General features: G+C 60.1%; 1 protein-coding gene across 1 annotated transcript in view; it reads right to left on the bottom strand.

The window, feature by feature from the left end:
* SH3PXD2B (SH3 and PX domains 2B) overlaps positions 1–13,567 on the bottom strand; it is a 75,064-nt gene that overhangs the window by 7,648 nt on the left and 53,849 nt on the right. The window contains exons 8-12 of the mRNA XM_081303887.1: positions 11,458–11,562; positions 7,798–7,915; positions 4,542–4,768; positions 3,845–3,894; positions 2,626–2,751 (exon numbers count right to left, since the gene is read on the bottom strand). Coding sequence (XP_081160013.1) covers positions 2,626–2,751; positions 3,845–3,894; positions 4,542–4,768; positions 7,798–7,915; positions 11,458–11,562 — 626 coding nt within the window. The remainder of the gene's footprint in view (positions 1–2,625; positions 2,752–3,844; positions 3,895–4,541; positions 4,769–7,797; positions 7,916–11,457; positions 11,563–13,567) is intronic.

Below are 13,567 nucleotides of genomic sequence, written 5' to 3'. Positions count from 1 at the left end.
CACATTCCAACCTGAGTGGGGATAATGATGAAAACAGCAACATCCACCTGGGGACTCCACTCACAGCTGCACCAGCACTGCAGGCAGGCGCCCGGCAAGTGCTGGCAGCCAGTGTGGTCTGTCCTTCAGTTGGAGCGGAGGTCCCTGGGAAAAAGCAGGCGGCACTGGACAAGCACAGGGAGCGAGGCCCTGCTCTGTGCAGCACAGGATGAGCGCTGTGAGCGCTGACCACGAGGGTAGCGCTGGGCACAGGGTCCTCATCAGCTCGCGTGAACCCACAGTGCCAAGATCAAGTCCCACACCCGAGGCAGCAGAAACAGGACCACAGACTGTGCACCAAGGAGGATCTGTTACGCTTCTGCTCTGTGCACAGGATTGTGGCACAGAGACCTGGTTCCAACCCAGGCTCCGCCACTTACTAGCTGTGTAACCTTGGGGATCCATTTACCCGGCTCCTCTGAGGCTCATCTGTAAAAGGGGCTGATGATTATGACCACGCAGGACTTCTGTAAAGGTTCATTATCAAGTCAGTTGACAAGATACATGCACTGAAGAGGCACGTGTATCATCATCACATCGTCACCACCGTCACTGTCATGATCATCATCATCACTACTGCAGTCATCATCATAACCACCTCTATCACCACCACCACCACCACCACCACCATCACCATCACTGACATCATCCCTACCACCACCACCACCTCATCACTGTCACCACCACCACCATGACCATCATCACTACCACCACATCACCATCACCACCATTGTTATGATTATAACCATCACTAACATCACCAGCACTATCACCACCACCATCACCACCATATCACCACCATATCACCACCACCACCATGACCATCATCAACATCACCACCACCATGACCATCAACATCATCTCCACCACTGACACCACCCCCCCCATCACTGTCACCACCACCGTGACCATCATCACCGTAAACCACGCCCCCAGCAGCCTGGACGAGGAGCCCAGCTGTTGCGGCAGCCCTACTGTTTGCTAGGAAGCTGTGGCTCCATGAAGACATCTTGAAGACTCCGGTGATTCTGAAGTGAACCAGGAGGCAAAAATGGGAAGGGAGAACAGAGCATGTGGGATTTATCAGAAGGAAAGAGCACCTGCCTAAGCCACCATCTTCAGACCACTCCTTCCCACCACGTCCCTCAGGCCACCTCTGGCGGGGCCTGATGTCATGGGGAGTAGGGCAGAGGCTCGAGGCTGGGTTGGAGAGCCAGAGGGAACAGGCGTGGTCTGCTCGGAGGCCCCACCAGCCTCAGCAAGGGCAGACGAGATGCCCAGGGCTGGGCCCTCTTTTGCTCTTGTGTGCCTGGAGCTAAGCCTCCTTCTGGGAACAGCAGCCTCGAGTTCCCTGGGGTTCTTGTCCTATCCAAGGTCCAGGAGTGGGAAGGCCAGTGGAATGGCCAGAACCCTGGCCCTAGGGACCCCAGCGGACAGGCTGGAGCTGGGGCGCTGGGGCCGTCTTCCCTGCTCCTGAGAATAGTGTGGATGGACTGGGCTTGGAGGACGGTGGCCACAAACAGAGACGAAGCCCTGCCCATTCCGGGCGCCTCTGCCAGCCAGGTCTGAAGCAGACCTACAGCACCTGTGTGGTGATGGTGACCGTGGCCATGATGACGGTGACGGTGAGGACCCCTGCTCGGGCTGCCTGAGCACACTGGTACCTCAAAGCAGAATTCCTCCCAGTATGCTGAAAACCGAGCTTTCAGAAGCCAGTCAACTTGCTCAGGTCCTGCCTTTGTCCCAGACTTCTCCTGCCTTTCTCCACAGCTGAGCTCCTAGAGTGTCCTGCGACCAGTGTCCCCATTCCTTCGCCTCCCGGTGCTTCCCACTCCTGTGATCAGGCTGATGCTCCCACCTCTCCTCTGGGTACTTCCTTCCTGGGTCACACACTGTCAATCACCTGCTCCTTCAAGTGGAAGCCACAGCTTCCGTTTGCCATCATAGGTCACTTTCCTCTTCAAACACGATGTCCAACCCCCCTGGGCAGCTCCACGGGGTACCCTCAGGCTGCTCTGCTTCCTCACGCTCAGCTCCAGCCACACAATGTTCCCTCCCAGCCCCATCCCCACCAAGTCCCATGGAGGCACTAGGTACACATGTGCATAATTAATAATGACATCAGGGCAGATTTTCTGTTAAAACAGAACTCAGGATTCCTCCAAATTCCTCCAAGTTCAATCCCTCTATCTCTTGACTCAAATAAGAGCAAAGTGAAATCACAGAAGGGATCAAGAATCTTTACTTTGGCCAGGTGTGGTGGCCCACGTCTGTAATCCCAGAGGCTCGGGAGGCTGAAACAGGAGGATCTCAAGTTCAAAGTCAGCCTCAGCAATAGTGAGGCGCTAAGCAACTCAGTAAGACCCTGTCTCTAACTAAAATATGAAATAGGGCTGAGGATGTGGCTCAGTGGTCCTCTGAGAGCACGTGGCACACGCATCCACCTGTGTGAAGTGCCCAGGCAGGCCACCTGCAGATGGCAGGCCGGGGCGGGCGGCCAGGACTGCAGGTGGGGGTGCCGGGTGTTCTGGGTGCACTCTCTTAAGTGCGATAAGGCAGTGACTCTGATCCCAGTGGCCGACTCACCTCGACCTTTAGGCCGGCCTGGAAGCTGATGCCGTCGGGGATGGTGGTCTGGAACTCGGCGATGGTGTAGTACTCCTCCTCCACATGGGGCGGGACAGGTGGCTTGGGCAGGTTGAGACCCCGAGGCTGGGAGGACACATATAGGGCTCATTCCAGGGGGAACAAGCCCCACAACATCACTGGGGTGAGACGAGGGGCCCGGGACACGCGGTCACCATGGAAGGTGCTGGTGGACCGACTTAATTCTGACGGACACACGGAGGACACCACTGGCATCTCCCAGTGAGCTCTCACTGACCCTCCAACCTCGGAGATGAGTGGACACACAGGGCATCTGGCTGCACCATGAAAGCATGGGGCAGGACAAGGTCTGAGGTGAAGTGGCCGCAGGGCCCAGGAAGAACAGGCTCGCGGGCCAGGCTATCTGGGTGGGGGGTGTGGCCCTGGGCAGTGGTCTCCCCTCTGAGCCTCAGTCTGGCCTCAGGCAGAGGGAGCATGGAAAATCTCAGCCTGGTGGCCGGCTGCAAGGGTCACACCGGTCACCACAGTGAGTGGCCAGTGCACTGCATGGTGCTCAGTGAACGGCACGCCTTCCAAAATAGGGCAGCAGCTCAGGGAACAGTGGGACAACCCCTGTCCAAAACGCGTGGGCCCAGGAGAGCTTTGGGTTGGGATCACCACACCATATAACGGGAAGTCTTGGGGACCCAAGTCCAAGCATGAAATTCTCTCATGTGTGTTTCACGTCTACAGAGCCTGACGATGGCATTAGACAATATTTTTAGTGTGCCTGTGTTTTGAAAGCAGCCCGGCAGGTGAGGTCAGGTGTGGAATTTTCCGTAGTGTGTCATCTTGGTGCTTAAAAAGTTTGATTTTGGATATTCAGAGAAGGGAGGCTCCACCTGTTAACAAGGCAGCTGGAGAACCCCAGATGTGGAGCAGGATATCAGAACGGCACCACAGATGCCATCCCTGTGCCTCCTCAGCCTGGGCCTGGGCAGAGGATCTGGAGAAGTGGGGCAAGAGCAGGACACAGGGGCAGAGGACCCTGGGAAGATGGCTTCCCTGCCTGGACCCGTCTTTCCACCTGCAGAGGGGACAGTGATCTGCACTGCCTGCTTCACCAGGCTGCTGCATGGACAGGAAGAGAGCTCTGGACAGGGCAAAGGCCTGGGGGATCTGCGGCATCCCTGATGGCCACAGACCAGGGTCCACTTACGATGGTCATGTCCCGGCGAGGAGGGGGTCTCTGCCTCATCTTTGGTGATCCTGTGGAGAAAAGAGACATATTTCCATCACGGCAAAGCTCCGTGTGTGAAGTTCCTGGCGTGGACACCAGGAGGGGCCAGCTGTCCTGCAGAGGGTGGGGCGCAAGCTCCGCACCAGTCAGCTTGCTGCCGAGACCCTCCCGGGAGAGAAGAGCTGTCTGCGCTCTTCCCTGGGTGGCTCAGGACCCTGTCAGTGTGGCACTGCCTGGATCTTTTCCACTCAGGAACCAAAGGGGACAGAGAGTGTCCTCAAGCAACAGAGAACTTTCCAGCAAGGGCAAGAAGCGCAGGCTTCAGAGCCACATGGAGAAGGGTCCTGGCCTGGCTCCAAGGCTCAAGGGCCTCAGCACAGGACAAATAGGTGACTGGACTCTCTGGACCACGAGGCCGTGTCCTGTGGAACAGGCACAGCGGGCACCTCCTGGGCAGGGGATGTAAACATTGCCAAGGCTCTTGGCCAGCGGTGGGCACGCAACAGATGTCACTGGGCCTGGCTCGTGGCCAGGGGAAGCCCAGACTGAGCGATGCCCCAGGCGAGCAGAGCCAAACACACCTGCGCTTGGAGGCCTCACCCTGGAGCCAGGCTGCCCAGCTCTGGGACTCAGGGTCCACAAGAAGACCACTCTGGTCAGGGGGAAAGTCACTCACTCTGCCGGATATCGCCATCGGGCGCCGCGCGGCCTTCGGTGCGGCCATCCCTCTGATTGTTGAGCAGCTCCTTCTCCCTGGCCACTGCGCTCTGCTGCCGAGAGACGCCGTCCAGGTCCAGGGCGCCCGGGGGGGCAGACGAGCCGGGGCCCAGCTTCGGGGGCAAGGGCTCCCCGCTGGTCTTCTTCAGGTAGGAGGCGGGGGCCCAGCCCTCTTTGCCTTGGTACCTGGGAGGAGGAGGAAGGGGCTGGTCAGGCCCATGGGAGGTCACCAGGCTCCTGCTGAGAGTCACGCTCAGGCCCCAGTGGGTAGGAACAACAGGCCGGGCTGCCCAGGGCCAGGCCTTCCGATGACACTGAGCCCTCTGCCAGGCACTGCAGGCCCTTCCAACGGGGCCTCTGATGGCCTCACACAGCAGCCTCCAGGCCACTGCCCTGCCCAGCTGCAGTCTCCTAAACGCCCCGTGCCTCTGACCCCGGCGCATCCTGTCCTTGGTGATCCTTGCCTGTCCCTCTCCTTCCTGGCTCTGCTCGATTCCATTCCTCATGAGAGCCTCTCCCACCCACCCTCCTGGGGAGGAGGCCCACCTCCACGCTGCCCTCATGTCTCCAGCAGGCTCTGCCATCCCAGCGCCATGACACGCGGTGGCACCACCAGTTGGAATGAAGTACTGGGGAGGGCACAGTGAGTTAAGTCCACACCGGTACCTGGGTGTGTGAGCTGAGGGGGAACAGGAAGACGGCGGACATGCCAGTGGGCATGGTGCTGAGGGAACCGCCGCAGACCTGTCACAACCACTGTGACGGCTTCACAGTGGTCCCCTTGCAACCCTGCAGTGAGGACGACAGCGTGACAAGGAGGTCAGCCTTGTGGGCACCTCCTCTGGCAGCCTGCCCCTCGCCCTCGAACCACTTCTGTACTTAATCCCAGCTGAATCGGGGGCGGGGGAGACAGGCTGAGCGCCCCCCCCCCCCCGGGTGACATGTTCCAGAGTCTAAAGCCTAAATGTCTACACCTGCCCTCAGGTGATGGGTGCAGTGGAGATGCAGGTGCGCCCAAAATACCATACAAAAATCTCGAGGCTCTGTGAACAGGTGCCCCTGAGATGCGAACGAGTTCCGTGCTCAGACTCAGGTGTGTTCCCGAGTCACCTCAGTCCACACGTGCCACTATTCCAAAACTCAAACCTCTGAAATCTTCCACACACCCGGTGCGGAGCACTGGGATGGGGTCTGTTTACAGACGGAGGCTGAGTGCCGAGGGGAGAAGCGCCCAGCTGACGTCACAGGCAAGCCTGGCAGGTGGGCAAACAGAACCCCTGGCTGCTGCCTGTTCCCGACAGCCCTGTGCTGGTGCAGAGTTCGGCCCCACCCAGGCTGCTTCACCTTGGGTGAGATGCCTGTCCAGGGGACGAGGAGCTGGCCTGGGCCAGCTGCCACTCAACTGTGGGCTGCCCGGGTCCCAGACAAAACGCACCAAGTGCAGTGGCCACTCAGTCCTCTGTGCGGCAGGGCTGAGATCAACAGCCATGACCAGAGGGGCCCTCCTGGATAGAGGTGTGCCGGGGCAGCCGCTGGGTGCACACTCCTTCTGGACTCCATGCTTAGTGACTTCATGCCGTTAGCTTGAAATTGGCCAGAGTGAAAGTAGCCACACCGTGGAAACCGTCCAACGTCACAGCTCGGAGCACGTGGGCTCGGCGTTGGCCAGCATCCACAGTGTGGGCAGCCAGCCACGCCTGTGGAAAGCGGAAGAGACCCGACAGACCATACGGCCAGTGGTGGGCTGCTCTCCTGTCAAGAGCCACTTAGGGGGTCACAGCCCTGGGTTCAATGAAAACAGGCCTCCACGACCACAGGCCACCAGGAGGTGGCAGGCCACCGCTCAGCGTCCCTCAGCCTTTGAGTATTCTGAGAAGGAATAAAACCTGGACTAATTGGTCCACATCAGGCTGCACATGATCCACATCCTCAGCTGCAGACAGGTCATCACGCAGGGACAGAAGCTACGAGGAGGAAGCATGCAATCGGAAGCAGGTGGCCAAAGCCCAGGCTCACCCAGGGTCCTTTGAGCCTCAGTCACGGGCTTGGCTGCCCTGTCAGCCATCCTACCATAACCTCCTGGGAGACCAGGTGCAACCCAGTGGCTCTTGAGTGCCAGCCCCCTGGCTCCAGGATGACTGGCTTCCCAGCACGGTGACAGGGACCGGGGATGTGCCCAGCGGCCCCAGTGCTGTGCGAAGGCCACCAGGAGGTGCAGCTGCCACGCACCATGCAGTCCCCTGCTCCCAGGGCCACCAGCAAGAGAAAACGGGGACTCCAGAGAGGGTGCAAACACAGGAGCCCAGGGCTCAGCGAGCCTGACGTGGAGGCACTGAGAGCAGCGAGCACAGGGACACGGTGGCCAGCACAGGTGTCTGTGACCTTTGCCAAGTACCGTGGAGGCCCACGGCCATGCTGCACTTTCACAGGAATGGCCAAGGCACAGCGCACCACTACCACGTCAGGGTCACAGCACCACCAGAGGATGGGACCTGCGCTGAAAGCTGCAGGGCGCTCCTCCTGGTGTCCCTGTGGTCTCCGCTGTCCCTGCAACCCTGCTGTGGCTGGTGACCACACGTCCTGACACTGTCCTCCTCACTCCCTTGTATCTCAGCTCTGAGGTCCCCTCCCTCAGGAAGCCCCTGAGCGGGGGATCCCCCCTCACTGCACCCCAGCGCCCCCCACGTCCCCCTAGAACTCTGGCATCCTCGCCGCACTGCTCTGTGGTGACTGTCCCCACTCGCTCTTGCTGGGGAAACAGTGGGGCTTGTTTGGCTCCACTGCAGGCTAAGGAAGTGCCCGGGTGCAGCCTCCCGCCCTGCAGCTGGATCTGGGGATAAATGAAACCAGAGGCCCGAGGAGGGTGACCGTGGTGCGGGGTTTGCACCACATGGTCTCAGTGGGGCTGCAGCGGGCGACTACTCACGTGGGCAGCCTCAGCCTCCAGTCACTCATCACAGAACATCTGGAGATGGAGACCAGTCTTGCTTAACAGGGCTCCCGCTGACTGGCTCCATGTGTTTGGAGAAGGCAATTTTGCTTATTAAGGGTTTTTAGGGAAGGACGTGGGTAGGAAAGAAGGCCAACGGCACCGAGAAGCGTCCTTCCATGGCCCAGGCAGAAACTTCCCCTCATCTGCAATCACTTATAGACCTGGAGGCTGGAGCCTGCATGACCCTGAAACCGCCCGCGACAGTGGGAACCAGCGGCAGTACCTGATCTTCCACCAGCCCTCCAGGTTTTTCTGGATGACTTCCACCATGGCCCCTCTCTCCAGGTTCATCTCATCCTGGTCGCGGGCTGTGTACGGGTAGATGACTGTGTACTTCTCCTCTGAGGGAGAAAGGACATTGGGTGAGAAACAGACAAAGTGTCCCAGGACTCTGATCCTGGGGTGACGCGGAGGCAGACTTGGCCTCACCTGCTGTGGTTCCCTAGGTGCCAGCAGCATCAGGACCCAGGACCCAGGACCCAGGGCAGATCCAGTCCCTCGAAAGCACCAGCAGCACTTCCCCCCCTCCCTTCCCAGGCCTGTCCTTCAAGGTCAGTGTCCTCGACCACCTCATGCAATATTCCAGCCCGTGGCATCCGCGTCCCCGTCCTCAGGCTGATGGCCCGTCCAGGGACGGCTTTCTAACACGCACACACTGCGCATCCTGTCCTGCGTCTGTGAGCTCCGCTGGACTGTGAACCCAGGAGCCGAGCTGTGTCCGCCCCGGCCAGTCCCTCCCCTAGCACTGGGCATGAGCCTGGGATATCGCTGCTCACGGGTAAAGTAGCCAGCACTCAGTAACTGGACAAGTCCCCAGGCCGGCTGGAGCCACTTGGCTCACACAGGGCCAGTTACACCCTTGGGGCTCCTCGCCTGGGAGAGGGGAGAATTCAGAGATGAGCTGGACTTGGGCAGCAGAAGTTTCAGGCTGAATACCCCCGAGGTGGGGATGGCCAGCCACATCCATTCCCTAGCTGGCAGCAGGTCTTGACCTTTCACTAACGATGCTCGAGGCCCTGGGTCCACAGCAGCGGGCAGCCCGAGGCCAGGCTCCAGGGCGCTGCTCACTGCTGCCCAGGCAGCGGCTCCAGAGAGCAAGGCCAGCCCTGGGGCAGAAGTGGAGAGATGTGGATGCCATCCTGGGGCCTGGCAAGGAGAGGGGAGGCTGCCAGCTCCGGTTACAGTTCAGTCACCAGGTGACGGAGCCAGTGCCAAGGCTGTATGCTGGCGTGGCCTCGGTGACTCTGGGAAAAGCTACAAGCCACCCCCTGCTGCAGAGGGAGGCGGGAGCACTGGGGTCTGTGTGAGGACCTGGCCGGTGACCTGCTCTGTGGGGGCAGCAGTCTGCACGGATCCTCAGCAGTTAGCGGCTCCCAGGCCCATGGAAGCCGAGGCTGGGCGCCGGCCATGGTCAGCGGAAGGGGGGGCTCAAGGCCGCACAGAGGCTCTGCCTGGTCTGGGCTGCAGGGCTGCCGTGTGGGCCTGAGTGTGGGCGCAGTCAGCCCTTTGACCCTGGTCTCCCGGGTCCCCTCACCCTGTGGCTGCATGGCACAGGATTCCCCAGCACCCACAAGGCCCTCTCTGGGACCACAGAGGCCGAGCAATTCCAGACAGGTGCAGTGAAGTCCCTGTAGGAGTGTCATGGGTACTGAAGTGGCCTGTCTGGCACCCATGTGCCCTCCCCTGGTGGCCTGCTAGCCTCTGCCCATGGGAGGCTGGGGAGGCCGGGCTTCCCACCTCCTGGGGCAGGGAGTGGCTAGGTGAGCCCGGCCAGCCTCAGTGCTGCACCCTCCCACCTCTGGGACTGGTTCAGGGATGCCATGGGACCCAGGTGGGTCAGCAGGACCCAATCCTGGGGCTTGAGTTGAAGGAGAAGCCCTATCTTTGGTGGCTGTCCCTGAAGGTGCCTAGAACTACTGTTACCACAGAGAATGGGGCCAACAAGGCAGAGAACAGGGCAGAGAGGTGGCAAGAGCTGCAGGTCCTGAGAACATTCTCAAGCCCCTGGATAAAGCCATGCCTGAAGCTAGCCCTCCGTTGGGCTTTCCAGGGACATGACTGAATAGACCTTGCTTCTGCCCACCCAACTCAGAAGGCCCGATGGCAGGAGCAGGCTGCGGGGTCAGCGTTACGGTTTTTAAACTAGGAAAGTTCCGGGCCTGGGGCTGACAGGGCTCGGGCTCCCCCTCCCTGACCCCCATGCCGGCACACACACACAGGAGGACAGACCAGCACTTCTCACATGCAACAGGCACGGGCAGTGCCGGGCAGAGGCTCATGCAGATGTCCAGGCACCCAACGGGCAGACAACTCCGCGGTAGGCACCTTGGTGCCAGCTGGAGGAGTACAAGTCCCCCAGCGTCCGGCGGCGGCCCACGGGCCGGGGCAAAGACCAGTACCTCCAGGAGACTGGACGGGCAGCATGTGGAGGGGAGGGCAGAGACAGAGGTGAGAAGAAGGCACCCAAGTGTCCGGGGGCCAAGGGGGCACAGGCCCCTGCTCCCTGAGAGGAATCCTGAGTCAGTGCTGAGGCCCTGGAGTCTCAGGGAGGCCGAGCACCTGCTTATCACCTTAAACTTGAGTGGAGAGGGGACCAGTGGACACGATTCTATCCCTAGTACAAGTGGAGATGGCACCAAGGGAAACCCTTGTGGGAGAGGAGGGAGAACATGGCCTCTCTGCTTCCCTCGAGCTGTGTGACCTGGGGCAAGTTGTTCTACCTCCCTGAACCCTTTCCCCGTCTGTGAGGTGGGAGCAGTACTCAGGCCCTCACAGAGGCACGCACACACCATATCATGGACTGTCTAAGGGGCTCCAGGTCCCATGTAGTGGACCTCCTTCCTCAGCTTGAGCTGGCTGGCCCCTACCACTCGGTGGGCCCCTGAGACACAGAGCAAAGCAACTCTGAGGTGTGCTGGCTGCGGTCTGACTACATGAAAGCCACGTGCAACCCCTCTCCTTTTTCTTACCCTGTTTTTGGCAATACTGAGGACGGAACCCAGGGGCAGTGATCACTGAGCTATATAGTCCAGTCTTCTTTATTTTTTATTTTGAGACATGGCCTCGCTAAGTTGCCCAGGCTGGTCTCAAACTTGTGATCCTCCTGTTGCAGGGGTCACAGGTGTGCACTGTCCCTGCCCTGCCCCCTCTTCTGATACATATAGGCTTCAGGTGGCTCTGTGCTTCCTCCCCGGGGTCCAGGACCAGCAGAGGCACAGGGCGGCTGGTCCAGTGCCTGCCCGTGATTACTGTTCCTGCTGCTTTGCATTTATCATTTCTTTTAATTTTTTAAAACCTCCATGTTATAGATACCACTCTGTCCACTATCAGATGAGGAGACTGAGGCTTAGAGAGGTCAAATGTCTGCCTCAAGACCACTCAGTGAGCGTGTGGCACAGCTGAGATTCAGGTCCAGTCCGCCTGGCTCCACGGCACCCGTCTATTGATGCAGGTGAAGGGGGGCTTTGGCTTTAGGAAGCTACTGGGGGAGAGGGAGCCTTAGCCTTGCAGTGTGACAGGTGTCAGGACCCCCGTAGGGAAGGGTGCCGGGGAGACGGAGCATTGACACCGCCAGGGCCATTTATACCTGCAGAGAGCTGACGTCTTTAAGCAGGCGGGGTCAAAGATCTCGAATCCGAGTGTCCTGCCACCAGAACTCCAGAGGCCCAGTGAGGGGTGGACCTGGATCAGACTGGGGCCCTCCTGAGGGTCCATGAAGGCATCAGGCCCAGCTTGGCCACGCTCACCCCAGGGGCTCTCAAAGGCCCCTAGAAAGGACGGACGGCCTCCCGCCCACCCCACAGCAGGCTTCATCCACAGGCTGCCCTTGGGCTGAGCCCGTGGCCTCCTGTGATCCAGGGCAGCAGCTGCCCAGGCTTCCTACCTTCTTCAGGCTGCAGGGAAAACTCATCCTGCCCAGCGTCCTGCCCCTCCAGGCAGGTGGCGGGGACCCAGCCTTGCTCCTCAGCCGTGCTGACGAACCACCAACCTGGGGACGGACAGCAGAGACGTCAGTGGGCTCAGAACAGGATCACAGGCGTCCCCCAGCACCTGGGCACTGGCCACAGCACCCCGAGGGTCCAGAGGACGTCCAGTCCCTTGTACAAGACGGGGCAGTAACAACATGACCGATCACCTCCTGGTCCCCTTGAGATCACCTCTGCAGGACCTACAAGACCTCACGTGACCCAAATGCTATGTGAATAGTGGCTCCAGGAACTGTTTGGGGATATTGACAGGAAGCAGTGTGGACGTGGTCAGTTTTGATGCCTTTTTGCCCTGAACATTGGCTGAATCTGGGGATGCGGGCCAGGGGCACGGAGGCCACTGAGCCTCAGCTGCTGCGTTAGTTAAGGCTCAGGGAGGCTGAAGAGCCAGGAATCCCGGAAGGACACGATGGCCCAGGTCAGCAGCTCACCGCCAAAAACAGGCCGGAGAGAAACTTGTTCCCGAGCCTGGGACAGGGAGAGAAGGGGCAGCTCAGGGAGAATGGAGAAGGCTCACCATGGGCGGGCCCTCACACCACCATCTCAGAGCCAGCACCCACCAGCCCACCGCACAGAGGGGGCGAACCCAGGTCCACATCCACCAGGCGGTGGCAGGGCAGGGCTGTGTGCCGGGATGTCTGTCACTGGGGCACAGTCTAATGGCTTCTCCAGGACTTGGATTCTGCATTTGTGCATGTCAAGGGATGTCCAGCTGCCAGGGCCACTGCTGGAGAGGCCTCACGCCAGACCCGGCATCCCTAGGAAAGGGCTGGCAGGGGCCTGACCTCCCAAGATGCCCACATTGACCCCAGAATACAGTCAGCCTCTGCACCTGCCGACTCTGCATTCACAGATTCAACCAACCACTGAATCAAACTACACGCCTGCGTCTGTGCTGAGCCTATAGGTGGTGTCCCCCGGCACCTGGGCACTGGCCCCATAGGTCCGTAAGGACCGCTCCCTTCACCGTTGTTCCCTGAACAACTCAGAGTAAGACGTGCCCAGGTGACATGCCAGTCTGCACTATTCTATCCAAGGGCCTTGGGCACCCATGGAGTGTGGAACCTGTGGGGTGCTGAGCCAGTCCCCTGCCATGCTGAGGGGTGACCGTCTGCAGCCTGCTGGCTGCTTGAGGACTGAACATCCACCCCTGTGGGGGCCCCTGTGGACACACGAACCCCCATCCCGACCCTGCTCCTTCCTGACTTCACTTGAGCAGGTGGCCCAGGGCTCACGTCATGCTGAACTCCCGAGGGCGTGTCCTGGCCACCCACGTGTTCTATGCATGTCCAGCCTCAGGAATCAGAGTCACAGGCCTGAGGGCAGCTGGAAGGGTCTGGGACCCTGGCCAGGCTGCCCAGCATCAGACTGGGTGAGTGGTCACTTGGAGCCGTGGCTTCTTCAGCTATGATGCAGGGATGACAGGGGTGACAGGTCCTGGTCCTCACTGTGGCTCCTGGCCTGTTGCTTTGCAGGCCTTGGTACTTCCAGTGTTCAGTCTAGAAGGATGCTGGGCCGTCGGGCCCCAGGTGACCCAGAGCTTCTCTCCACCCTCTCGCCTCCTACCACCCACGGACTGTCCACTGACCAGTCCCTCCTACTGTCCATGTGCTCTGTGACCCACGCTAGTGGTAGGTGAGGACAGCCCCACTTTGGAAAGGTCCTGCCCTGTGCCAGGAGTGGGAAAGGCTACACAGGGCGGCCACAGAGACTCTGACCCGGGAGCCTGCGGGGTCCCCACAGGTCAATCAGACCCCTCCACACAGTCCGGTCCCGACAGGGCCAACCGTGTTTCATTCATGCCTACAGTGAAGTCTCCCCAAGGCCCCAGGGGACAGGGGAGCTCCCTTAGTGAACCCTGGAGGTTCCTGGAAGGTGTCTCTGGGTGGACAGAATGAACTGGGTCAGAGGAGGCCCAGTGGGTGTCCACTGCAGGACCGCCTGCTTTCTTTTTGGTGGGAGAAATCCCCACACCTTCTGGGGTCACAGAAGTGATGTGCACTGTGA

The sequence above is a fragment of the Spermophilus citellus genome (genome assembly GCF_964194105.1).
Source record: "Spermophilus citellus genome assembly, chromosome: 1".
Lineage (NCBI taxonomy): Eukaryota > Metazoa > Chordata > Mammalia > Rodentia > Sciuridae > Spermophilus > Spermophilus citellus.
This window is presented reverse-complemented; position numbering and strand designations above follow the sequence as displayed.